Source organism: Rhyacophila brunnea, unplaced genomic scaffold (assembly GCF_057557595.1).
Source record: "Rhyacophila brunnea isolate RB1 unplaced genomic scaffold, BYU_Rbru_1.0 scaffold_23, whole genome shotgun sequence".
NCBI lineage: Eukaryota > Metazoa > Arthropoda > Insecta > Trichoptera > Rhyacophilidae > Rhyacophila > Rhyacophila brunnea.
In genome coordinates this window covers 10,625,097-10,653,015 of record NW_028232893.1, presented here as the reverse complement: position 1 = coordinate 10,653,015, position 27,919 = coordinate 10,625,097, and the positions used below count along the sequence as shown (strand labels likewise).

The 27,919-nt window shown below is 35.9% G+C and overlaps 1 protein-coding gene across 1 annotated transcript in view; it reads left to right on the top strand.

Annotated features, from left to right (window-relative positions):
* The window catches only part of Lim1 (LIM homeobox 1), a 178,821-nt gene that overhangs the window by 78,683 nt on the left and 72,219 nt on the right, over positions 1 to 27,919 (top strand). The window contains exons 4-5 of the mRNA XM_085950263.1: positions 20,412 to 20,569; positions 22,201 to 22,419. Of these exons, the coding sequence (XP_085806389.1) occupies positions 20,412 to 20,569; positions 22,201 to 22,419 (377 nt within the window). The remainder of the gene's footprint in view (positions 1 to 20,411; positions 20,570 to 22,200; positions 22,420 to 27,919) is intronic.

Genomic DNA, 27,919 nt, shown 5'->3' with positions numbered 1-27,919 from the left:
TCGTAAGGGAGTTCTCCAATTCTGCGTGCGTGCTGCGTTAGGTTGAGTATTCAGTAGGTAGAGATAATTTGATAAATTAAAAAATAGCCCAAAAACTATACTGATGGAACTGACATTTGACACATATCATATAAGTAGATGAAACTAGTTTAAAATAATAAGTTTTGCGCTACGTCTAAACTGTAATACCTAAGTATTTTACAGTGACGTAGGGTGGAGGTAGGCTGTTGAGATCCGACATAAATAGTGCACAATAAACTTTGACAGTCAAACGTATTTGTTTCATTGAACTAAGATTACAATATATGGATAATGTTCTTAAATTTCAATGAAATCCTGCCTAAACCAAATCATAATAATTCATGTAGATACTTTTTGCGATGAGACAAAAATAGTGTAAGTACACATTTCAGTCATAGGTACTTATTTATTTTCATTGAATTAACAATAATTACTTATTATTATAGTAAAGTTAGCGATGGTTAGTTTTTTTTTGTAAATTCATTAAGACCTGCCTTATCCAAACCATCATTGATAAAATAGTATTCTTCTATCTATAAAATATCTGAAAATATGTATGGTTTAATAATTGTTCATAATAATTTTAGATATGTTATAGATAAATGTATATTTTTAGTACCTACTATGGCTTGGATTAGTCAGGGTTTAATTGAATTTTAAAAATTAACAAACACTATCTACACATTGCAGTCTCATTTCAATGAAAACAAATTACATAATTAACTATTTCTTTTATTCAAACGAATAATTCACAAGATTTAAGAATATATTATCATTCTGGTTATTGAACATTATATAATTTAGAAAAACACTTTCTGAGAGAGTATACTATAATCAATAAAAAAAATCTTTTTTGAAAAAAGTAAGCCACCCGGCCGGGAATCGAGCCCTGCATTTCCACGGGTAAACGCCCCAATTGATTTCGATGAGCGCTAATGAGTAGGTATTAAAATGACCAATAGTTTAAATTTGTCGCTATTAGTATGTCACACAAATGCGACGATTGGGGCATTTACCCGTGGAAATGCAGGGTTCGATTCCCGGCCGGGTGGCTTACTTTTTTCAAAAAAGATTTTTTCTATTGGTTATAATATAGGTACTCTCTCAGAAAGTGTTTTTCTAAATTATATAATGAAAACAAATACGTTTGACTGATTAAGTTTAGTAGGATGCACTATTTATGTCGGATCTTAACAGTCTATCTCCACCGTATGCCACTGGTATTTTAACACAATCTACCCCAGCGTGTTCGCATAATTTTATTTTGATACGACAGAATAGTAAAGTTATAGAAATTATCTTAGACTCACTGCAGCTAGGGTTCAGGGCGGCAATATGTTATTTTTGTGTACCTAATATTATCAACAAGTTAATTTTTAATCGTCTTTCGTGTTTTGACTATCAAAATACTATCTATAATGGAGAGTGACCACCTATTATTGCGCTGTGTCGGCTTTCTTGGGAAACGTGATGAGGCAAAATTTACGTTCCCGCTAGCAAAGACTGGCCTGATGGTTAGCAAGGCCCTCTCTAATCAGGCCATGGTGCGGGAAATACATACTCAAACCATTTGAGATTCCTACTGAAAATATATACAATATTACTTTGTCTTTTATTGATTCATAACGATCTTTCAAATCGTGAATTCTGAACCGTGTTATTTTATTCAGTACTAGGTGCAAAGCCCATGTTAATTATTTAGAAATTTATGCGTGCATCTAGGTATAATTTAGGAACGTAGGTACCTCATGTAAAATAACCACAGAACGGATGCAGTTCTCCGTATCACACTTCACCGTGAAATGTTGTATCGGAAATTATATGGTCGTACATTAATTATTAAAGACCGTCCAACGGCTTTAGGTCGTATAGCAGGTACTGAGATTAAATTCATGTCTAAATGAAACACGGTTCTTGTCGGTTTACAGAAAGCAAGCAGCAAACAAATTTTTAAAATAACCGATATACCTACTGGATAATTTTTAGGTTAGGTTAGGTTAGGTTAGGTTAAGTTTTCATTCATGAATTAGGATTTTGCCAAAATCGGTTATGAAAACAGAGATGACCGTATAGTATACAGTCATTTCTTTCCGATAAGAAAGCTCATGGCGAACTGTGCTACGGTAAAATGTAATACGTACCCAAAAAATGTTGACAGGTGTTTACGATTATCCCATATTCTTCCACACTCGAGATTGGTTGTCTATTAGGTACTGCACACCCGTTAGGTATTTCAGTTCCCATTAATTCTGTGTTCCCTGGGATGTAGACTGCGGAAAGTTTAACGTGATGCGTGGCTGTTTCGAGAACTACAATACTGACAATCCTTTCATAATATATCGCAGTGCCACGACGGCGGCCATATCACTTCAACTTATAGGTGCTTATTTTTATAAATGTGAACTCTAACGAGCAAAGTAGTATGTTATACCTAAATTTGCTAATAGGTAATACCTTTGAGCATGGCCCCCACATCCTGAAGCGGGCCCCCCGACTAAGATGTTTGGCGGGCCCCCTACCTATCGCTAAGTACAAAGGCAGTGTGACGCGCTGCAGTAGCGTTTTCCAAATGGTGTAGGTACGTGGTAAAATTAAGATGTATTTTTTAGCGATTTTCAACAACATTAACAACATTTTCATTAGCTCGTGTTCTTATTTGTCTGGTGATTGTCCGGTACAAATCTTGCAATCGATAGGAAACTAACTTCCCGACTAGCTAGACATTTGAAACTTTTAGAATATATCATAGCAAGATGCCAATTCATTTATTTAATACTTTTAGCCATCTTTAAGTAGAATTGAATTCATTTTCAGTTAATTCTGTTTTGTATGAAAAGTTATTTCGACACCATTATTGGTTGCTAGGGGTCTGGGGTCCTAGCAACTAAATTATTAATATATACGCGCATTACTATGGAATTCAACAAGTTATTTCGGAAGAAATCCGTAATCCAATCCACTATTATTGGTTTCTAAGTAGGTGGTCCTAGCAACTAAATTATTAATATATACGTGCGTTACTATGGAAATCAAAATGACATTTCAGTATTCTATATTAATTTGTTTGTTTTTTATTTACATCATATCAAGTACAAGTTCGAGCATATTGAGCATAATAATTCAACAGAAAATTTAACAACATATATAAAAAGTGCTTTTTATCTTGTAATTATTTAATATGTACATCCATTAAAATACAGTTAAAAATTGCATTCTACAACCAAATATTTTTAATTATTAATATTAACGTAGTAAAATAGTATTTTTTACTATTAGAGAAGATTTGTGATCTATGTTTATCTCACTTATCTGGTCGACTCGTCACGCCGGGCCCTTCCTGAGCCCGAGCCCCCAGGCTAGAGCCCTGTCAGCCCCCCCTTGTGGGGGCCATGTTTTTGATTACAGATATAGGTAAATCTTTCTACAGAGGTACCATAGGCGACTCGCGAGTGTATTAGAATTGTTTTCTGCTATGCTTGTTTCTAGCAAACAATACCACTACAACTGCATGGTGCTTTTACTGTGTCCATGGTGCCACTGTATACTGATTTACCCACAGAACAGATAATAAATAGAATACCGATAGGGCATAGTCAATACGCCGCATCTTGATGCAGGGTTTTGAATGTGTGAGTGTCCTACGAAAATGAAGCACGCATTACGCACGTGCAATATTGTGTGTAATACACCAACATTAAATGAGCGTAAATGCATAAACCGAGAGCAGTTTTTAGTATTCGACGTAAAACGTATTCTTAACACGTGTGTAAGTTTAACCCGGATTCTTCCTTACTCGAGTCGGTTACCTGCTTCGCCTTACCCGTTATGTATTTCAGTTCCCATTATTTCTGAGTTCCCTAGATTTACCTATACACGATAGGTACACTCATATGGTTACGTCAGTTACCTACCTGCCTACCTGCGAGTACGTAGGTACCTCTGTAGTCTGTACCCACATCCACCTACCGTTTTTAACATGGCGTCCCACAGCAATGATTCTTCACTTTTATTCGCTTTGTCCGAGAGACGCAGCCCAGCGACTCTTCTCGTGTTGGTTGGCGTGTGTTTTTTGTGTTATTTTTAGGCGGGAAAAAATGAAACAAAAATGGAGTAGCCGAGAGAGGAGCAGGGCCCATTGTAGACGAGTCATGGCCGCCACGTGGTGACTTAACAGTTTTCATCCGAAGATCCTTTTTTATATGTATGTACGTCACACACTGGATTAGGTACCTATATTATAGATACAGATTGGATCTAGTTTAATAGACCCTAAACAATACAAAACCAACTAGCTTTTTCGTATACTTATGTTTTTTTTTCCAATAGATAGTTATTACTATTACAATATTACAAGCGTTTTTATCGCCAGATCTGTAATTTTTCAAAATATATTTTGAATGCAAATAACGTGTTCGCAATTTGGCGTTAAATCTAACTGTTTTGAACTTATAATTTCTTATAAAAGTGGTATTTTTTAAATATTTATTTTCGTATTCAAAGGAGTAATGCCTTGGTATTTCCCAATTATAATAATGTGAAGTGTGTTACTTTCTGGGTTTGTTTTTAATAACGTAAGATTTTAGAGTGTGGAGAAAATAAATATGGAATCGACTTAAACGCCTGTTAAAGAATATTATGTACTTATGTTATTTTCATTATTCATCATAATATTATGTAAGTAGGTATGTATTAAAGTTAACCAAAATCACTGACTTCATCTATCTATCTATGGCAACAGGTGTTCACAATTATTCTATCTTATTAATACGTTATGTGGTTGTGGCCTAATAAACATTAGGTACCTATTTTTAGCAAAAAATATATGATTTCGGTGTTTGGTCACTCAACACCGTCCACAACGCGTTGTCTTTTGTTTTGCTCGGTGAGTATTTTTTATAATTAAATGTAACTATTGTAATTTATCTGTAGTAGATGACAAACAAGATAATATAATATGTCCGTATTTCTAAATTGTCCAGGAGAGTAATTTTAAACCTATCAGACCTAGACATAGGTACGTACTTACCATATTTTGAACGTGTCTGAAAACTTGTAGGTACGTATGCAGTTCGCCGTATCTCACAGTTTACCGTGAAATGTTGTATCGGAAATATTATGGTCGTATATTAAAGACTGTCCAACCTCTTTGGGTCGTATGGTCATCATCATCTAATCATTTAAGCTGCTTCCACTTCTCTCGGTCCTGTGCATTGCGTTGCCACGTACTTCCGCAGAACTTTATCATTTCATCAATCCAGCGGCCTCTAAGTCTACCTTGCGGACGTTTTGTACTTCTTGGATACCACTGGATGACTAGATTTATCCAACGATTGTCTCTTCTTCGAGCTATGTGTCCAGCCCATAAGGCTTTTAATAAACTCTGTTACACCGGGTCGTATAGTACTGGCATATAATTCATAAGTATCTATATAAAACACGGTTCTTGTCAGTTTACACTTTACAGGAAGCCAGCAGCAAACAAATTTTGAAAATAGCCGATATACTGGATTATTTGTTAGGTTAGGTTAGGTTTTCATTCTTCAATTCATGAATTTTGCCAAAATCAGTTATGAAAATTTAATGAATATTCATAATCTAATAAAATTGGAGACCATAATATAGTATACGGTCATCTCTTTCCGATAAGAAAGCTCACGACGAACTGTGTCACGGTGAAATCTTTTACGTACAATTTACATGTAACCCATATTTTGGTATCTTGTAGATTGTAGAATGTAGATGACTCAATTTGCCAAAAACAAACGGACATAATATCATGTTTTGCCACCTTACTACAGGTATAATGTTTCAATTGGATACGTATTTTATTTGATCAGTGCCCACGTAGAAGTCGTCAATATTTATAGCACATTCGGTACAGGACACAAGAAAAGGCAATATTACATGCATAAACAAATCCTTGTGTCGGCGGCCTCCGAGACGCTTCGAGTCAATACAAAATACCCTAATACCCGATGAAAGCCTATCATTTTTTTTCGACCGTCCAAAGAAACGAGTACTTACCTACTTATGTACCTAGTCGCTGACTCGTTGAGAGGCGCACCATGCTGGGTCGGGCTGCCTTTTTGGAGACAGGTGGCGTCAAGCGAATTTGATTAATTTATACCTGTCCACTATTAGAAGTAAGGCGCTGAGATCTCATCTGGTAATTTGTGTGAAAACACTTGTACAAGTTAGTTACTTGAGTGGGTCCAACCAACCAACTGAGGCCAATAATTAACTTGCATTTGCAAAATTTGCAGCGTCTTACTGCTTACTTCACATAATTTTTGATGTTCGTATGTTTAGCTTCGTTTTTTGTTATATTTAGTAAATTCCTTTCTTTTTTTTACTTTTATTTCTTTGTGCCCTTTCTCTCCCTGCAATTTACATAAGAGTAAAATCAGTCAAAGCTCACTTGAGAGCGTGGCGACCCCAGTCTCGGATAACTGCTCATGGGAGATTTTTTTTTAATATTAATAACCATGCCCTTGCTTTTTCGTACAAGGTAATTGGGTGGGTTAGTTGCATTGATGTGGGGCTAATTAGGTGCCTCCATTTATATCTTTAATTTTCTTTATGGCCAGGATTAAATATTTTGTGTAGTGTTCTTGTGTTGTTCTATTGCTTAGTACTTCGTGAGGCTTTTGGAAGTCAATTTCATGATTATGCTGTCTACATCGAGTCCTGAGAGTCCATCGCTCCCTTTCTAGTATAGGGCAGTCGTTGATGACATGCCACATAGTTTGAGATGTGTTGCCGTCATATGGACAACACTCATCATCTTTCAATTTAAATCTTTTTAGATAAGCTCGCACCGCTCCATGGCCTGTCAGTATCTGTGTGAGTTCGTGTGATATTTTTAAGTTCCTAGCAAGAGTGATGGCGCAGTTTATGTTTGGAATAAATTTCTGCGTTATTGATCCTGTAGCGGATGTTGTGTATCTGTGGTTCCATAGCTCTATTGTGTAAACAACTATACAAATCCTTCACATCAAACCTAGTGCCTCGTGATACGTTCGATTAAGACCGAGTGTGGTGAGGGGCTGGTTTGGTTTGGAGGGCGTGTTTGTGTTGTACAAAATACTTTTCAGCCACTTGTGAATCAACTCGATGCTTACGGTAAATTTTAAAACGGTAAAAAAATAAGTAGGTATGACTGAAAAAGTGTAAAAATTTTTGTAGTAATTTTTCAGTATTTTTCTAGTTTGATCGCCCATAGCATACCTAAACTATTATGGTTTTGTTTAAGCAGGGTTTAATTAAATTTTAAAAACTAACCAGAACCTACGGTCTGCAAATTATATTCTTAGTTCAATGAAGACAAATAAGTATGACTGACAAAGTTCAGTGTGCACTACTTATGTCCGTGTCCGGAAACTTGTACGTATGCAGTTAGCCGTATCACACTTCATCGTAAAATGTTGTATCAGAAATATAATATGGCCGTATATTAAAGACCGTCCTACCTCTCTGGGTCGTATAGTACTGAGATAAAATTAACGTCTAAATAAAACACGGTTCTTGTCGGTTTACACTTTACAGGAAGCCAGCGGCAAATTTATTTTGAAAATAGCCGATATACTGGATTATTTGTTAGGTTGTCTTATGTTAGGTTTTCATTTTTCATTTCATTTCATGGCGAACTGTGTCACGGTGAAATGTTTTACGTACAATTTACTCGTGAAGCACCTCGTTTCAAAAGCCCCTAAAACGATTTTAGGTAGTTCTGAGAAAAATGAAAAAAACTCATATCTACTAAATCTGTTCTATTTATTTTTTAATTCGTTACAATCTAAAGAGTATTTTGGTTTTCAATTTTATGGGTATTTGAAAAGCACACCCAATCATTTTAGCGGGTTTTGAAATGTACCCTAATTTTTGATCATACGTACCTATTGATTGTTTTTGGCGTTTTTTAAAGTTTAATTTTTGGCCATCATACCTATAGGTAACAAAAATATCCACCTAAATACATATTATCTAACTTAAAAAATTTCAAAAACTGTTTTAGGGGGAATTGAAACTAAGCGCTTCATGTAACTATTTATGTCGAATACAGCCTACCTCACCTCTCGCCACTTGCAGATATTTCGCACCGTGAGTGTAAAACCAAGGCATCTGCAATATTTTTTAACTCGTAAACTTGATAATGTAGAAGTGAAGTAACTGAAAGAACATGCAATATAATGTAGATATAAACTAAATATTATGTTTTTTTTAGAAACTCTATTTGTCCTAACAAAACGATGACTTCAAACCCTAATATATCCAAAATATGTTCTTTGCACTTGCCTTGGTTTTACACTCACGGTGCGATTTATTAGGAACGTCTGCCGCGCGTGAATGTCACGCGATTTTTTTTTTTTATAATTATTCTTGAATAAAATTAACTCGTAAAAGAGTGCCTAAATGAAGTTTAGCGCACCTTTTCACAGGTCCGCTTCGAGCGTATTCTTGGCCCACGAGTCCGAAAAGTGCGCAGTCATCCTCTCCGTTGTTGAAGAGATAAAATCAAAGGACGCGTCCGTGAAGAAGACGGTGGCCATTTTTTAGACATGCGCACAACGCCGCTGCTTCACAAATAATAATAACTATAATAATAAGTGGGTGCCGATGGGCCAATCAAAACACTGCTATCCGAAGCGTTTGTCTATTTTTTTTATCATTTCGAATTTGTTATTGTTGCACGAAAACTTGTTTTGTGTCTTTAATGTAAGCAAATATGTCGACGAAATCTTGATAGGAGATTGGTAGGAATAGATGTTGCATTGTTGGTGAAAATTGAAAAATAATTTGTTATGGGAGGAACAGCTTCGACCAGTCTGTACCTCAGGCACTTGTCTGTGATCTTCAGGACTGGATTTACCTCAGGGCCAAAGACTCTGATGGGTCATCGACAAAAGATCACGACTATACCTACAGTCACTTATAGCGTCTCTACACGTGCATGGATTTACTGGCAGCAATTGCGGATATTTTAAACTATCGTGACAATCGCAGTTATTGCTACTTATAGGCTCCAAAATTACATACATAGATTATATACAACGTTTAAGGAATGTCCAGGATCATGCTTTGAAAATGCAATAAAAGCTCCATTTTGACCTATGCTAAGCATGTCTCCCCTTAAAAGAACGTAAATACACATTTAAATCTGCATAGGAACTTCTTCAAAAATGATAAAATGTGACTTCCGCACTTTCAGCTCTAAGGTACAGATTAATGTTTCCACGTAAAAGTACTGACTGTCTCTCCAATCTCATTCTTCAAGAGTAAGCGAGACGCGACGTTGTCATTTTATGGTACTATTTGATAGGTTGTAAAAATCGGTTTACCACAAAATGAGTCTTTCCGCGGTGAACTTCGTTTTTTTTCCGGCAGGTTCACCACTATCGTTCTACTGCGGATCGAAAAAATCTCAACTATCGAATGAAAATTAAGAAGCTTCTGAACTCTTTTGATTCGTGCATGCAATTGCAGGGTAATACATGTTTACATGTAGGTACATTTTATTGTTATGGCCGCGATAATACTTATTGATTGTCAACAGTAAATCCATGCATGTGTAAACGGGGTATTACATTTCATCACTTGTTTCAATCCTGTGGAGGTTGTACCTACCTATTAACAGATTTTTATTTTTACGTGAAATATATGTGAACCACTTGTTCAATATATTAGATCTATTATAATTATACCTACTCCAGCTAGGTCAAATCTCGGTTAGAAAAAAACCTTCTCGTTCACCTTAAAATGGCATAGGTATATAGGTATACTTTTTAAAGCTGAGAAATTTTCGCTCATAAATACCAAGTCGTAATGGCCGATCGGTCCAATTACAGACCAGACCGGCTGGAAAAGCGCTTTCCTTTCAATCAAACTCCTAGAGGATGTGATTGGCGACGTACAATTCTCCACATAAGCAAATCGGAGATTCTATTATGCCAAGCTGACAGACCTTCGTCGCTTTATGACAATCGTTCACCCAGATCTACTGAACTCCAGAAACTGATGAAATTATTTATAAAAGGTAGATAACTTGATTTATGGAAGAAACTCTTGGACCTAATATTTTACACTAGGTACAACATGCCACGAGGTCCAATGACAGTAGTGTGCATATCATTAATATAAGTGAAACAATCTGAAACTTAAAGGCTTTGCGAAAATCTCAAATATATATTGTGACCTCATAGGAATCGAATCCGGAGCTCCCGGATGAAAGGCCAGCGTCTAACGCAAATCACGCAACGCAAGATTATGTTGTTACTTATCGGGTATTATGTTTGTAAGTATATCAAGGATAATGGTTTCTGATTTAAAAACAATTAATAGATTCGTTGATATTTAATTAATACTTGTTACGGGCCTGACGTAGTGTTCACTCATTGATCGACAGTAAAGGCATTCGCGTCTCGAAAGTGATAAAATGCAAGAGGTTAATAACGTAATGAAGAAGTTATAAAATGTTTTATTGCCGCCATTTTAAGCGACGCCATTTGCAATGCGCAGGCGCCATTTTGCGCGCATGTCGGGGGTCAGACTTTCTTTAATGGGATTCCTTTATTTACTGGGACATTTGGTAGATACCTACCTATCTACATACTAAAGTGCATGGGTAAGAGAGCAACGGAAATTAAATACTTTACATTTTTAGTAGCATTTTAGTCGAGAGTGTAGAGAAGACTTACCAAAAAGGTTATTAAGAATAACCAACAATAATTCTTGTGAAAATCACTAACCAAAGCCACAAGAATCAGATTGTAGAGCGACCTGTATACGATTGGTTCTTCTTTCAACCATGTCCGATCCTAATAGGTACACATGGGCCTCCACAGAGTGGAGGTTTGTATTAACAGATTTTATTTTTACGAGAAATGGATGTCAGCCACTTGCTCAAACTATTAGGTCCATACTCTGACTCATACACAAATTGAAAAACAATATGTGTAGGTACTTGCCAGACCCAGGATTCGAACCTGGGACCCTCGACTCTATAGGCCGGCGTTTAAGCCACGCGGCCATCGTGGGTATACGATTGGTTAGGTTAGGTTAAATTATATTAAAATTAAAATATATAGATAAGTACCTACCTACATTGTAATATACAAAAAAGAATTGTTGTTAAAATAAATATAGACTATGTATACTAATTAGAGAATATATATATTATAAAGTTAGAATAAATCTCCCATGATACCAATGAGCTAATTTTTAATGTATTTTTCAGTAGAATTATATGTAAGTGATAGCGGATTTGGATAACTAACTATACTTATATGAGAAACATGTCCTTCTCCATTATTCATTGATTATATCGGATTTACCTAATTGAAATTAAAAACCAAGTTTAATTTTCACTTTCTTATTGCGACTTACCTGTCACGCGAGATCCGAATGGGCCCAATAGGTCCAATCGGTCCATTCGCCATAAGATCGGGCCTACTTGCAGTACATTGCGGGAGAATGTAGCCATTCTGCGGTAGCTTGCGGTAAGACATCAAGTTGACAAAGTCAGGAGTGCGTATATGGGCCGACTCTAAGAGTCAATCTACAGTGGTCACAGAAACATCAAAAAAAATAACTAAAAAACAAACAGATGTAACCGAAAATATTCTGGCATTAGCCATATGCCCTGAAATTGCCCTTGTTTAGATTATTTTTGTCAGAAGTTTAAAACAAGCCGCGCCGGGACTCGATCCTGAATGTCCCGCGTCTAATCGATTTGATTCGCTCGCTCAGTGACTCCCTACTGCCTTACTTTTCGATGATTTTTTTTGTTTTTGTTTTTTTTTTGTGGCAACACCTTTTGTTGTTTATGGTACTACCATCTACCTATTAAATGCGATTGCCGTGTATGGACATAATGATCATCATTTCTAGAATAGATTCATTAGTGACTCTTCAACTCTTCGAATGTCTTTGCGTTATCATTCAGCAGTGACGTCCCTAGACAAAATGCCGCCCCTGGGCAGCGCCATAACGCCGCCCCTTTTTTTATACTTACAATATTTTTTATTATCCGTGTTCGTGTCGTTTCTGGTCACCATGAACGTCGAAGGGCTACGGAAGTAAACTAGACATCGCGAACCCGAAAAAAACAGTACAGTCCTGTTAAACCTTTTATGTTAATTAATGCATTTTGTTTCCAACCAGTGAGCTGATTTTTTTAAAGGAAAGATATTGTCGTTATTAAGTAGGTCCTCAGTTTAGGTAGCTATTTCTCTATATATATCAAATGATTCTCCTCGATTTGCCGCCCTTCGAGTAACTGCCGCCCCCAAGCGACGCTCAATCTGCCTATCCCCACGGGACTTCACTGTCATTCAGCCATTCGTTGTCATACACGCATATCGTTTATAACAGTGTTTTTACGAGATCTTTTCTTTAATAAAACCCGTGTCCGGAAACTTCTACGTATGCAGTTTGCCGTCACACACATCACCGTGAAATGCTGTATCGGAAATATATGGCCGTATATTAAAGACCGTCCAACCTATTTAGGTCGTATAGTTAGTACTGACATAAAATTGTCTAAATAAAACACGGTTCTTGTCGGTTTACACTTTCCAGAAAGTCAGCAGCAAACAAATTTTGAAAATAGCCGATATACTACTGGATTATTTGTTAGGTAAGATTACGTTTTCATTCTTGAATTCAAGAATTTTGCCAAAATCAGGTATGAAAATTGAATTAATATTACAAATCTAATAAAATTGGAGGCCGCATAGTATAAAGTCGTCTCTTTCCGATAAGAAAACTCACGGCGAACTGTGCCACGGTGAAAGGTTTTACGTAAAATTTACATGTAACCATAAAACCATGCCCAAAACATAATATAGATTGACTTAAGAAGGTGGTAAGTTGTACCATGCCATTGGCACGGTCTCATAACAGTTCGTCTCTTTTGAAAAAAATAAATAGTGGGTAGGATAGTGACTTCAGCATCGTCGATTCTTGAAATCCATCTTGGCTGACTTTTTTGGGTACAAGTCGGTTTACCAGGACAAGAACCATTTTGTGTAGTGTTTCCGTATAGAAACACTCTATCTGTTTATTCAAGACATCTGCGAATAAAACATTAGTAGGCCATCCATGGACTGAAACCGTATGCGGTTTCGAACCGTGTGCAATACTAAGCTTGTCTTTTCTGGTCATGGAAATATATTTCCACAAAGTATATTATAAGCATCTGATCGTATCCGTTTATACCATACACTTAGGTACACTTAAAAATTTAGTGAAAATATATTTTCATGAACGAAAATCATAAGTTTAGTATGGCACACGGATCTAAACCGCATACGGTTTCAGTCCATGGATGGCCTCTAGTGGGTCTATTCTATACTTATCGAACACTAAATTGATAAATAGTATCAAACTTAGGGTAGGTTTGTATCAAAATATTAGCACTTATTGTAACAATTACACGAAGCCGGTTTTTATTGTTGCAATAAGTGCGATATTTTAACAGCAGCAAGATAGGTGCTGTTAAAATATAGCACTTATTGCAACAATAAAAACCGGCTTCGTGTAATTGTTACAATAAGTGCTAATATTTTGATACAAACCTACCCTAAGTGTGATAATATTTTTCACTTTATCACTTTAGCGGTCGATAAGCATAGAATAGACCCATAGGTCTGGTTCCGATATTTGCAATAAGTACCTATTATCGGCATAATATATTGTAGACTAGAGTATCTTATAGATATGTATTCAAAGTACCTAATAAATTTAAATTAATTCTCACTATTCCAAGCAATTTTATTGTAACTTTGTAAGTAGTTAGGGATAAAATTATTAAGATTAAATTATATTTAAGATTAAATTAATTTTTTAATGAGTCTAGACAACGTTAAATAATCGTTTATGGCGAAATGCAGAGACGTGATCACAGAACAGATAATAATTATTTCTGAGTTCCCTGGATGTGATGTTAAATTAATCTTAACTGAGACATTTTAATATCTAATAATAATAATTATTGCTAATAAATGCTAAAAAGTGTCCGATTTCTACGGCGTAAGGTTAAACGTTGTTTACTGTCACTATTCACGACTACAAAAAATTATGCATTTGGCCATTTTAGTATTGAGATTTTCCCATTGATATCTATATAGGTATAACCTCAGTGAAATAATACTAGAGAGAAAGCGCATTGTCTAGCTATCTATATCGACCATGTTTAGGATAGGGGCGTATCCCACACAGATTTTATTTACAGGAGAGGCAAAAAACGTTTTTTGAATGATTTTGGTTCAATATTAAAAAAAAAATAGCCACATACATTGGGTGCATTATGATTGATGATTTGGCTTTGTATCTTTTCGATCTAACAATAATTACAGAAGTTATTACTGAAGAATCATTAAAATTGAGGGTAAATGCTTTTTTCCTTAAAATAAAACTTATTCAAAGCTGAATTAAAACCTGAATTTAGATAATAATTTTGCATTTGCGGCTCACTTCCTTTTTACAGAATGTGTATTTAGTTGTATACATTTTTAATATCTAATAAAAGCACTTTTCGAAAAATCGAGGGTTACGCCCTTTTTCGTAAACACAGTCGAATGAAACCGTTTTTTACATATGACGGACAGTAGAACCTGAAGTTTATTATTACATATTAACTTACCTACCTATTAAACGTTGTCACTTTGCTTATCAGTACGGCTACTACATTGGTAACACAAAACAGTTATTATGGATCCACCAGTATAAGTTGTCCTCTGAGTGATGGCGCCACTGTTAGCATTTGAGATATCATTCAATACTTTTTATACTGTGATGAGCTTTGTTCTAAATTCAAACACCTGATGATTTATGATGGTATATCTATCGGTACATACCATATTATTTTCTACTAAATAACTAAAAACATTAACCAGTAACTTTATATTTCTAACATTGAAGTGAATGGCCCTACCAAACCACACCCGGACTTAATCGGGCGTGCTGGGAATGTCTCAAGAGCAGTTACCCAAGACTGAGTTTGCCACATGCACTCAATCGTGATTTGACTGAACTGACATGACTTTAAGTTAAGAGTGGGAGAGAGGAGCACGTAGAGGCAAAATTAAAAAAATGTTACAAAGGCTAATACAAAACTGCCTAATAATCTAAGTGAAAACATCTTCACATTTCGAACAAAAAACACTAAGTACTTACCTACTTATAGGTATAATACAGTGTCGAAGACTCCATACTAGGCGATTATTTTAAGCCTACCTTCTTAAGAAAAATAATTTTAATTGCATATTGACTTATTTATGTAATCACTTGATTATATATTCTATAAAATAAATTATTTTGCCAACAAGAGATGCCGTATGTGTAGGAATGTATTACACAGATAATTATAAAATATTCTGCAAAGGTTTAAAAAAATATACCACAGCGCGCCATCTGTCTTGACGTAAATAAAAGTCGGATTATGTTTCAAATAATTCTCAATTTTTTTCATATGGACTTTACGTCACGTAGCCCTGCCCAGTCTATCGAATTGTATGAACTAAGGTATGCTCCAATCGCAGAGCCTAAAACTTAATAAAGTAATAATTAGATAATTTAAAAATTTTTTTTTTTATGGTGTTTAATCGAATATTAATAAAATATAGACTGTTATTAAAAATAAAAAGAACTTTTATCTAATGATTTTTAATGTTTTGAAAAAATACGTAGGTACTTACTTAATTTAAACTGATCGCTTAATTTTATGTCGTCAGTGAGTTGTTCCTATTCATTAGTAGTAATATCGTATTATCTTCTTATTTCTCGTAAGTGCAACTGACAAGTGTGTTCTTTTTATCAGATCTCCACAGCCTACCTATTTCCAAAAGTCACCCTTCGCCACTGGTATAATAAATGTATGCAACGCAAATTCAAGTTATGCCATAAGCATTAGTATCAGTCATACATATCATTATTCACCGACTTCATGTCTAACAAAGTTGTTTATTCATATGTCTACTATCTTACTCTAACCTCTAACGTAGCGGCTATCGTGGTGCAGTGCGTAAGGCACTTGCCTTCCATCCGAGAGTTCTGGGTTCGATCCCGGTGAGGACACAATATTTATGTGTTTTTCTCAAAGTTTGGGTGTGTGTGATTGTCCAAAAATTATTGGTATACCTGGTACGAAAAAGCAAGGACATGGTTATTAGTAATTCTAAAAAAAAACCTCTAGTATTGTCTGTAGGTAGGTATATTTCGGAGATTATACGCGTGCCGAATGCTTTTTCACTCGCACTTATGGTTACATTTTATTCAAGCCTTGATATTATGGAGATAGTTACATTTACTCGTAAAAGGGTAATTCTAAATTATAAAACATAAATTTATGGTTTTGCACCCGCACCTATTTAGTAAGTCAAAAATTTCACTCAATTTCTATTTACGGACGATCAAAAATTCCAACCCCGTCTGTACAAGATCAAAAAAAAAAAACAGCCACCAACCCTCCGCTTGCCGGCAAAGTGTATTTTACAAAAATAACATTTCCTCCCCCATGCGATACGGAGGGCTCGATCGGGGGTCGCCGTGAGCCCCCGCCGAGCGTAGATCCTGTTGTGGAGTGTTTGTCAAACACACTCGCGCACCCGCCGACAGAGTGTTTGTGCAGCGGATTAAACTATTATTCCGGCATCGGGCGATGGGGGTTAGGAAATTGTGAATTGTGACCCGCGAGGTGGAACCAGGAGATGATATTTTTTGACGCGTAGCGAACCGTTTGATAAATATTAAGAATGTGGTGTCTATGCTTAAATCGACCGGAGTTCAGATCGATTAAAACGCGGTAACTTTTAGTAAGCTATTGTCACTAATTTGCAAAGTTTTAGGATGTTTCGTTTCTAATGAAAACATAAAATAATTCGTAGATATCTACTACCATGTGTTGAACATTGTCTATTTTACCACGATTTTATTAGCTCGTATTCTTGTTTGTCCGGTACAGATTTTTTCTTGTGTGTCCAGTATAATTTTTTTCTTGTTTGTCCAAGATTTGTATTGGACGATTGAAGATTTTTAACTAACTTCCCGACTAGCTAGACATTTGAAACTTTTAGAATATCTATATCAGAACACGACGACAATGCATTCTTTTAATACTTTTAGCCATTTTTAAGCAGAATTGAATTCATTTTCAGTTAATTCTGTTTTGTATGAAAAGTTATTATTGTCGGTTGCTAAGGGGGTCCTAGCAACTAAATTATTAATATATACGTGCGTTACTATATAGAAATCAATATGAAATGTCAAAATGACATTTTAGTATTCTCTATTTATTCAGTATTTCTATCAAGTACAATAAAAAGTTATTATTAATACATAGAATTTTCAAGTACCTATATAATATGATTCAACAGAAAATTTAAAAACGTGGTATATAAAAGGTTCTTTTGATCTTGTAATTATTTTGAATTGACTGAAATGTCCTGTCAAATTGTTTCGTAGGTAATAAGTATTCACCTGTTCTGTATAGAAATTAGTAAACGATCCACATGGGCTTTAGCAATTAGAAAAGCGAATAGCAAAATAAAAAAAAATATATTTCCATTAACAGAAATCATAAGTTTAGCATGGCACACGGTTCTAAACCGCACACGGTTTGAGTCTATGGATAGCCTCTATGTGTTTGGAATTTTCTGACTATGCGAGCGAAGATATCTGAAAGTACAAAGTAGGTACTCTCTTCATCATCTTAGGAACAAGCTGATGATTATTTTTAACCATATATACTCGTATGTTTAGGTGAAATATGTTTTATTTTTGCAAAATATTTGAAGAAACATTACAGGGGCGTACGCGTCGTAAGCAAACGGAGGGGATGTCCCCTTTTAAAAATTATTATTCCTTACAAGAATCGTCATTGTTGTTCATGTAATAGGAAATTGATTGTAGTGGGCACTCGATGAAATACTTCAACAATGCGTATGGAGTTTATGTTTCTGACATTCATATTGTGTACATAAATTGCAGGGGCATGGGAATCCAATTTTATTTATTATATTAAGTTGGCATTACCGAACAATATTAACAGACATCATGGCCCCCATATTCTGAAGTGGGCTCCTAGGCCAGGATCTTTGGCAAGCCCCCCTATCTATCGCTAAGGATAGAGTATCCGTTTTATAACTTTGCACTTTTTTGGACTGTTTGCTATACTGATATGCTTCTTTGACTGATTACCTCGCATACAATTAGATCAAATGATATCTCCACATCCTGAAGCGGGCCCCAAGGCTTGGATCTTTGTCGGGCCCCCCTACCTATCGCAAAGGTTAAAGGCAATGTGACGCTTTATAGTAGCGTTTTCCGAATGTCGTTCACGGTGAAATTAAGGGTGTTTAGCGTTTTTTAATACTTACATCCACTTGAATTATGGAGTTATCAAGTAATGACACAATTAAAAATTACATCACACAATCACATATTTTAAAATATAACCATTATGAAAGGAAAATAGCGCCGCAGGCGACTTTTTTTACTATTAGAGCAAATTTGTCGTGTGCGTTTATCTCACTTATTTGGTTGACTCGCCACGCCGGGCCCCCAGGCTAGAGCCCTGTCAGTCCCCCCTTGTGGGGGCCGTGTACCTAATACATGTAAAAAATATTTTTAGAATATATTACCTACATCATTTTAATCCTAGAGCCGGAGTGCAAAGTCATGATGCATGTACTCTAAGGGTAGTGAGATGCTCTACAGCAGCGTTTCCCAAATGGTATTCCACGGAGCCCCAGGGCTCAACGGGGTAAAATTAAGGGTATTCCGTGTAGATTTTTTGTATTTTTAAATTATCAACAATTTATATTGAGTAGGTACCTACCTAGTCGGCAGGGTAGTGGTAGCCAATAATATACCTCGCCATATTGGATAAACATCTATTTTTATTGGTGAGTTAACACACTAAAAATAATTATAAAATAAAATTCTATGAGTACGTGAATAAATTATACCTATCAATTATCATTTATGTTGGAAGGATCACATATTAAGGTTAAAATGTAATTTTCTTTGACTTTTTTAGCCCTGTCAGTCTTCCCTTGTGAGTTTAACAAAATCTATCTGGTGCCACTGACTTCCACTTTTATCCCGACTACTATTTACTTATAACTTTTTAACTTTTCATTGCTTCAACCACGAAATGACACAACTTTCCAGGTACATTCCCCATACCCAGATATTCCTCAGTAATAAACACCTGGCCTATATGTATAAATAAGGGTATTCGCCCACGAGTTATTGTGAGCTGCCGCATCGTAGTTATCGAATACGCATTCATAATAATCATTAGGTATTACGATAATAAATAATCCATAGAAAACCAGACCATATTTAGGGAATGTTGAATATATTATCTTCTTCTTCTTCCACGGCGCTACATCCCGGGGTGGGATTTGACCTCCTTCACAACCGCTCTCCACTCACTCCGGTCTCTCGCCACACTTCTCCAGTTACCAGGTCCTACTATATGAAGTCAGTCCACTTCTACGGCGTCAGCCCATCTCCTTCTTGGACGGCCTCTGGGTCTCTTCCGTTGGGGTAGCCACTTTGTCATGATCCTCGGCGCTCTAACTTCAGGCATTCTCTCCACATGTCCCGCCCATCGTAGTCTTTGGGACTCACAGTATCTTATGATTGTTTGCTGTTCAATCAGCTCTTCCAACTCGTGGTTCATTTTTATTCTGTAGTTCCCATTTTCCAACGTGGGTCCAAAGATTTTTCGGAGTATTTTGAAGACAGTTAATTTATTTTCCTCGTTTTGAGTTAAGCACCAAGTCTCACAGCCGTAAGTGACCACTGGCCTTATAATTGTTTTATATATTAGAAGTTTACTTCTTCGGCCTAGAATTTTCGACCTCACCAGTCGCTTGCAGGCATGCCAGCATTTATTCCCGGAGATAAGGCGGATTTTTATCTCCTCTGCTGTCTTATTTTGGGTATTTAGGCTGGATCCGAGATACGTGAACTTGTCCACCCCTTCATATGCATGCTGTCCTATGTCTATATTCTGCAGCGGTACCTGATCGCGTGTGCTGACCATACTTAGTTTTTGACTGGTTTATTTGCAGCCCAGCGTTTTCTGCTTTTATTTTCATAGTGCCACCATGGCCGATCATCCTCTGTTTGGATCTGCTTGTTATCTAGTTATATTAATTAATAATAATATATTATCTAATTGTGTAAAATTAATTAATATCACATATTGTGTAACTTTGAAGTCGATTTATTCAACTTGGTCACCGGTGCGTTTGGACTGGCTTAATTTTATTGTCGGCTCCTCAATAAAATGACGAGTGTTAGTGTCATGTAGATATTGTTAATTATATTAATGTTATGTTGTATTCGTAAAACTTTCTAATTGAAGTCGTTTTCTCCAGCAGATTCTGTGATCGGTTCCGACGAAGAGGACGACGATGATGACGAGGCAGGGGGCCCCAAAGGCCCGTCGTCTCTAAGTCCCGGCGCCCTGCCCCATCCATCAGACCTTGCAATGAACAGCGACTCGAAGACGGGGCAGGATGATTCAGAAGACCAGGTAAGAAATCGCATTGTCAACTTAACCAAAAATGGATTGTAATTAAAGGTTTCGCTAATCAATGATCGTTTTCCATCAAGCAGATGAGGTGAACACTTCGTCAGAATTCACTAAAATATGTGTTTAGTGTTACAAAATCTGCTAACTTAAATACCTACGCATAACATTTACCAAATGGTTTAGGTATACCTATAGCATATTATGCAAAATTACATATACTTACCTAAATTATTGTACCTACGTATTAAATTATACATTATCACGGTTCATGGTGAGTTGTTGTGTCGGAAAGATGTGACCGTGCATTAATAGTATTATCATAGGTATATCTGATAAGTACGAATTGATACCTGCTTACTAGGACCTACTTGCTAATCTACTTTTGAATCAATCAGAATTTTATATAAATATAGGCAGGGATATGAATATGCTTGTATTTATTTGCCTACAATTTTCCGAACACTGAATCAAGGCGTTCAAACCTATCAGTGCCTCGGGCTTCTACGTACCTAACATTGCAACTGTTCTATCATTCTAATTTCATTACATACGAATGAAATCATAAATCAATTCACAACTTTCGTGGTAAAAGTGGGTACTGATTATGTTTGCTAATTCTTGTATTTAAATTATTTTGGCGAGCAAAGGTAAATGGTTATTAATCGTTTAGTATCGATTCACTAATTGTAAAGGTAGATATGGGTTCCATTAAGTGAAAATAGTGAAGAAAAATCTTAAATTAATCAAAGCCTCATACTAAGTTATTTTTAAATTCTCATACGATTCATTATTTTGGTACGTAGGTACCTACCTAACGTGCGAGGCCGACTGTATATTACCTATATACTCCCCTTCTAAGGAAGAAGGCAGTAACTCGCAAAATTTGTGAAATTGAGTTATAAATGCCATCCGTTAGGGAATTTTGAAAGCTATATATTGTGTTCACTTTAAAATCAGTATTATCACTAATGACTAAAATACCGTTAAAATCCTTAGTGAAAAAATAGACATCTTCTAAAATAATATATTTTTTTTAGCAAAAAGCCAGTAATTGCACCTATTCATTGCAGTTACCTACTGCTTGTTTATTATTACTTTGTTTGTATTTTAACATCCTACTAATAAAAATTACCACCGTTTTTTGTTAATTCACAGTAAGTACTAAAGTTTGAGAAAAAACACATTATGTCATTTATCTCAAAAGTGTATGAGAGTCAGTTACTGCCTTCTTCCTTAGAAGGGCAGTATAGACCGTGGCACTAAATTGAGAATTACTGATAGATTTTAAGTTAATTATAAGTTAATTAATTAATGAATGATAGCTATTGATTATCTTGGAGTGCAATGCGGTACACCTATTCGCAATTAATGAAGAATTTCAATTGATTATTTTGTTAATAAGTATCATGTATTTCAATATGCAACAATCATCGTTCAAACAGTTTACCATATTACATTCGAAGTAGAGCAATAACTACCACTACGATTAAACTTTATAGTTTCGTGTCACGGCCTGACTGTAGTGGGCCTTGAGTGAGTATAGGTATAACATGGGGGCAAGGTAGATTTATAAATACTTTGTCGTAAATGTTAGTTGTACTTCATTTTTATATTTGACTGAAATTTTATAGGGATCCCTCGACGGTGACCCAGAAACCCGTGACTCGCAGGCCGAGAACAAGAGCCCTGATGATGGAAACGGAGGGTCGAAGAGACGAGGCCCTCGCACAACCATCAAAGCGAAACAGCTGGAGATCCTCAAGACCGCCTTCTCGCAGACGCCCAAACCAACCAGACACATACGAGAACAGCTGGCGAAGGAAACTGGCCTGCCGATGAGAGTAATACAGGTAAGATTTTATTGATTTTCCAAGTGTAGGTAATTAATAACTTAGGTACTGACAAAAAACTACAAAATTTAATATAAGTTTTATGGGATTTTTTCCTATTCTAATTACCTGGCAAATTGGAAAGTGGACAAATCTATATTTTTGTTAATTTATTTTAATTTTTACGAAATCTACCTAGTATCTACCTTTCATTGAACATTTTATTGAAAAAGGCGTACCAACATAAATAAGATGTCACCATAGATGTCAAAGAAAACTCGTGTCCGGAAACGTGTACGTATGCAGTTCGCCGTATCACACTTCACCCTGAAATGTTGTATCGGAAATATAAGGCCGTATTAAAAACCATCCAACCTTTTTGGGTCGTATAGTACCTACCTATTGACATAAAATTCATGTCTAAATAAAAGACGGTTCTTGTCGGTTTATAGTAGTTTACACTTCACAACAAACAATTTTTGAAAACAGCCGATATACTGGATTATTTGTTAGATTAGGTTAGGATTTCATTTTTAAATTCATGAATTTTGCCAAAATCAGCTATAAAAATTGAATTAATGTTCATATTGAATATAATAAAATTGGAGACCGTATAGTATACGGTCATCTCTTTCCAATAAGAAAGCTCATGGAGAACTGTGCCACGGTGAAATGTTTTACGTACAATTTACATGTAACCAAGAAAATCTACTTATATAGAGATTGGGCCAAAACATAGGAAAGCGAAGCAACAAAAAGACTCGTTTTGAAACACATTGTCGGGTGCATATTATAAAAATGGCTCGTATTCAATGACATTATTAATGGACAACGCACTCAATACAGTAGCTAGCAAGTAAATTCATGCATAGCGACATTCGCACATGTATAAGTATACGTCACGCAATTTCCATTATGCGATATCACGCATCGGGAATTTATAGCAATATGACCTTTATTGTAATGGCGTTAGAGCAGTGTTTCTAATGTCAATGTTCATTTGAGCAAACCCGTTCGAACCGAACCATTCGGCAGACCCAACAAAAAGCATCATGAATTTATAGCAATATCACCTTTATTGTAATGGCGTTAGAACAGATTATGCCATTCGGCAGACCCGACAATAAAGTGAGTGTCATTTTTTTCCCACATGATTCGTCCATATTAATGTCATTGCTCGTATCATAAACTGGACTTGCTACATAGATTTTGACAGGAAAACCATAGAAGTCTCCATTTTTTTATGTTATGCAATAGTTATCTTTAGTTATACTGAGGTCCGAGAGTTATTATTATGAGAAAATAATGCCCGTTATGGCTGAACGGTAACGTGCTGGCTTATAAAGTTAAATGTGGTTACCCTTTGGTTGTCAGATTAGTTTTCCATAATACCTATAGTTAGTTACAATTATTAGGTCGGGCAGATTTTTGTCACATTAGCGATGGTGACGTCACCTTCGCGGCGGTGGACTTTGTGGAAATTGAAACTCCTTCTCTGGAAACGTTTGGCGGAAGATTAACTTGTTACGTCACGCCTGCGCGCCTGGGATCAGACCGCATTAAGCGCGTCCGTAGCGGCGGAAGAAGAAGAGAAAAAAAGCACTTCTAATATTTCGTACCCTTGTTTGCATTCGTTGGTTTCGATTGGCGGAAAGCATTTCGGAGGTGATTATCGCGTCGTTACTGAGCAGTGACATTCCCACTTATCGACGTAATACGTAAACAGCTTTGTCTGCTGAATTGACAGATCAATGACATTATTAATGGACAACGCACTCAATACAGTAGCTAGCAAGTAAATTCGCGCATAGCGACATTCGCACATGTATAGGTAGACGTCACGCAATTTCCATTATGCGATATCAGGCATCAGGAATTTATAGCAATGTTTATATAATAATTTATAGTAATGGCGTTAGAACAGTGTTTCTAGTGTCAATGTTCATTTGAACGAACCAGTTCGAATCGAACTATTCGGCAGACCCGACAAAAAGCATCGGGAATTTATATTAATATCACCTTTATTGTAATGGCGTTAGAACAGATTATGCCATTCGGCAGACCCGACGAAAAAGTGAGTGTCATATGTCACTCATATATTTTTATATTTTTTTTGTTTTGTTGTTTGTCATATTGGGCTGTTGATAATATTTATCGATGATATATTTTTAGGCGTATTTTACGTATAGGTATAGGAAAATACAATATTTATATTCATTGCTGAATTCTGTATCGTCAGGGAGTTATTGAAATTTCATCCATTTAGTGTGACGTTGACATTAATTAGTGTGTACCTACCTATTCATCAGTAGTAATATCGTATTATCGTCTTATTTCCCGTGAGTATACCTGACAAGTGTGCTCGTTTTCTTTGATCTGTACAACCTACCTCTTTCCAAAAGTCACCCTTCGCCACTGGTGTGTATATATTATTTTAGTGATATGATTTTTACAAGTTAGTTTCGACTCCGTGGCTCAGATGTTCGTCGGCACCTTTCACACTCGAAAAAAATATTAGGTATGTGGGTGCCTAATTTTTTTTATTTCGTCTCCGCGAAATCCCCAGAACGCGGGATTGGCATAATTATTTATAGTTTTCGGAGGATATGGGGCGTGTCAGTGCGGTTTCACATTCCTGTATCGCAAAGCAAAAACCAGGGATCACGAAAAAAAAAAAACAAAAACATCGACATAGTTGTGGATTATATTTCAACAAAAAGTTATACGAGCATCGTGGAAAGATGATAATGATACGCTAATTAGCTGTTAAATGAAATACTCCCCAATTCTACCATAAAACATCTGTTGCAGTTACGTGACAGTAAAGCAAATTGAATTACTTGTTACATTTAAACGACTGCAATTAAACGGGAATTATATATTATACCTACCTAAAGCGATAGATAACTTTACTGTTTATCATCAACATGACCTATCGACCAACTAAGTACCTACCTACTGCAGAAATATTCAACTTCAAGTATACAGTAGACCAGTGACGTCCCTAGCCAAAATGCCATCACATTTTTTTATACAGTATTTTTCATCATCCGCGAACGTGTTGTTTCTGGTCACCAAGGACGTCAAAGGGCAACGGAAGTAAACTAGACATCGCGAACCCGACAAAAAAAATACAGTCCTGTTAAACCTTTTATGTTCATTAATACATTTTGTTTCCCACCAGTGAGCTGAAATTATAATGGAAAGATATTTCCGTTATTATTAAGTTTAGGTACCTGTTTCTATATTATATAGCAAATGATTCTCCTCGATTTGCCGCCCTTCAAGTAACTGCCGCCCCCAAGCGACGCTCAATCTGCCTACCCCTACGGGACATCACTGCCGTAGACTGGTCCAGTATCAAAATTAGCAGTGTCCAACACACTTTCCCAGCCCTACAACTGACTTAGAATACCATTACCGCCCAGACATTGCCGCCAAACCAAATGCGCCCGTTCCAGTGGTCGTCAATACCGCTCGGACAAATCTGCCTAGACAAAACCGCCCGTATAAAATACAAAAATATATAAATCAAGTGCTTTTTTGGTTTTTCGAATTGGGTAAAAATATAAAATTTACATACCTACTTACAATAATCGGTGTAATTTGAGATTTAGTCCGTTGCAACTTTTAGTAGAGTAATAACTTAAAATCATCAGCTTTTAACACTTATTTAATGGCTTTGTATGGTAGTATTTCTAATATAGAATATTTAAGAAGGTTAGCACACAATATTGTTATTTAGTTTTGAATATTTAATATTTTTTTTCGTATGTTTTCTTTATTTGTGTATCTAAAATATAATATTATGTAAAAATAAAAATTGTCTCTTTTCTAAATTATTTTGGCGCCAATGTTACAATGAAATGAACAGAATTATTGCCCTCCCAATTAATTGTCATTATCAATAGCAGGTTAGTTCTGCACCTAGGGAGAACAAACAACTGAATTGGTCATGATGTATTTGACAACGTTTTTCTTAGCTCGTATTATTATTTGTCCGGTGGTTCTTTGTCCGGTGCAAATCTTGCAATCGATTTTTAACTAACTTCCCGACTAGCTAGACATTTGAAACTTTTAGAATATATCAGAACACTATGCCAATGCACTTTTAATACTTTTAGCCATCTTTAAGTAGAATTGAATTAATTTTCAGTTAATTCTGTTTTGTATGAAAAGTTATTTCGACACCATTATCGGTTGCTAGGGGTCTGGGGTCCTAGTAACTATATTATTAATTTAGACGTGCGTTACTATGGAAATCAATATGACATGTCAAGTACAAATTTTTTTGATTGTTTAAGCTAGTCAAGTCAAGTTTATATGGTTCAACAGAATTTAAAAACGTTGTATATAAAAAGTTCTTTTTATCTTGTACCTAATTATTTCACAATATATTAAATGAATAATATTATGTTTAGTAGGTAGCTACTTAATAAACAACATTGTGTTATTTTCGGTGTGTTACTATTTTTTTTATTGTCTATGCTTCAAAGACATCATAGATACTAGTCGTGATGAGTAGTTCTTGTCAGTGATACAAATTAAACCCATCATTCTCTTGCCCCGGGGATGTCCCTACGCAATAATAATTAATCATCCCGCGTCGAGCCAAACGTTCGTTCGTGTTGACAAATATTTCTACTTACATATTTACTGTCATCCATGTGTCAAGCGACCGAATTAAAGAATGGTAGCTGACAGTGGTGGGTGATGAAAATAAATTAATATTTAGATAATTTATTTTGACAATTTATATTTAGTACGTAGCTAACGAGGTACCTACCTATCATATTCTTTTAATATCTATATTTTCCTCTAATCTTATTCTTTTAATATTAAGGTGCCTTCATTCATTCATGAGGATTAGACCATGTCCGATCCCGATAAGATAATCGTCTCCGGAAATTTGTACGTAAGCAGTTCGCCGTATCACACATTACCGTGAAATGTTGTATCGGAAATATATGGCCGTATATTAAAGATCATCCAACCTCTTTGGGTCGTATAGTAATGACATAAAATTCATGTCTAAATAAAATACGGTTCTTGTCTGTTTACACTTTACAAGAAGCCAGCAGCAAACAAATTTTGAAAATAGCCAATATACTGGATTATTTAATGATAGGTTAGGTTTTCATTCTTGAATTCATGAATTTTGCCAAAATCAGCTATGAAAATTGAATTGATTATTAAATCTAATAAAATTGGAGACCGTATAGGTAGTAAATATACGTTCATTTCTTTCCGAAAAAGAAATCTAACGGCGAACTGTGCGAATTTAAGAATGTTTCATTATTTTATTTGGCGGGATTTGAGGTAGTTAGGTACCTCAGATAGCCTAGTTTTATCAATAATAATTGGTGTGATGATTCTTCTTCTTCTTTGGCCATATCCGCCTCTTAATTAGATCATATGGACACCACGTGGCGTCTCCAAGAATCCCTGTCGCTCGCCAGACTTCTTGCTCCGTTCCAGGTCAAACCAGCATCCCGTAGCTCCGCCGTATACACTCTGTAGA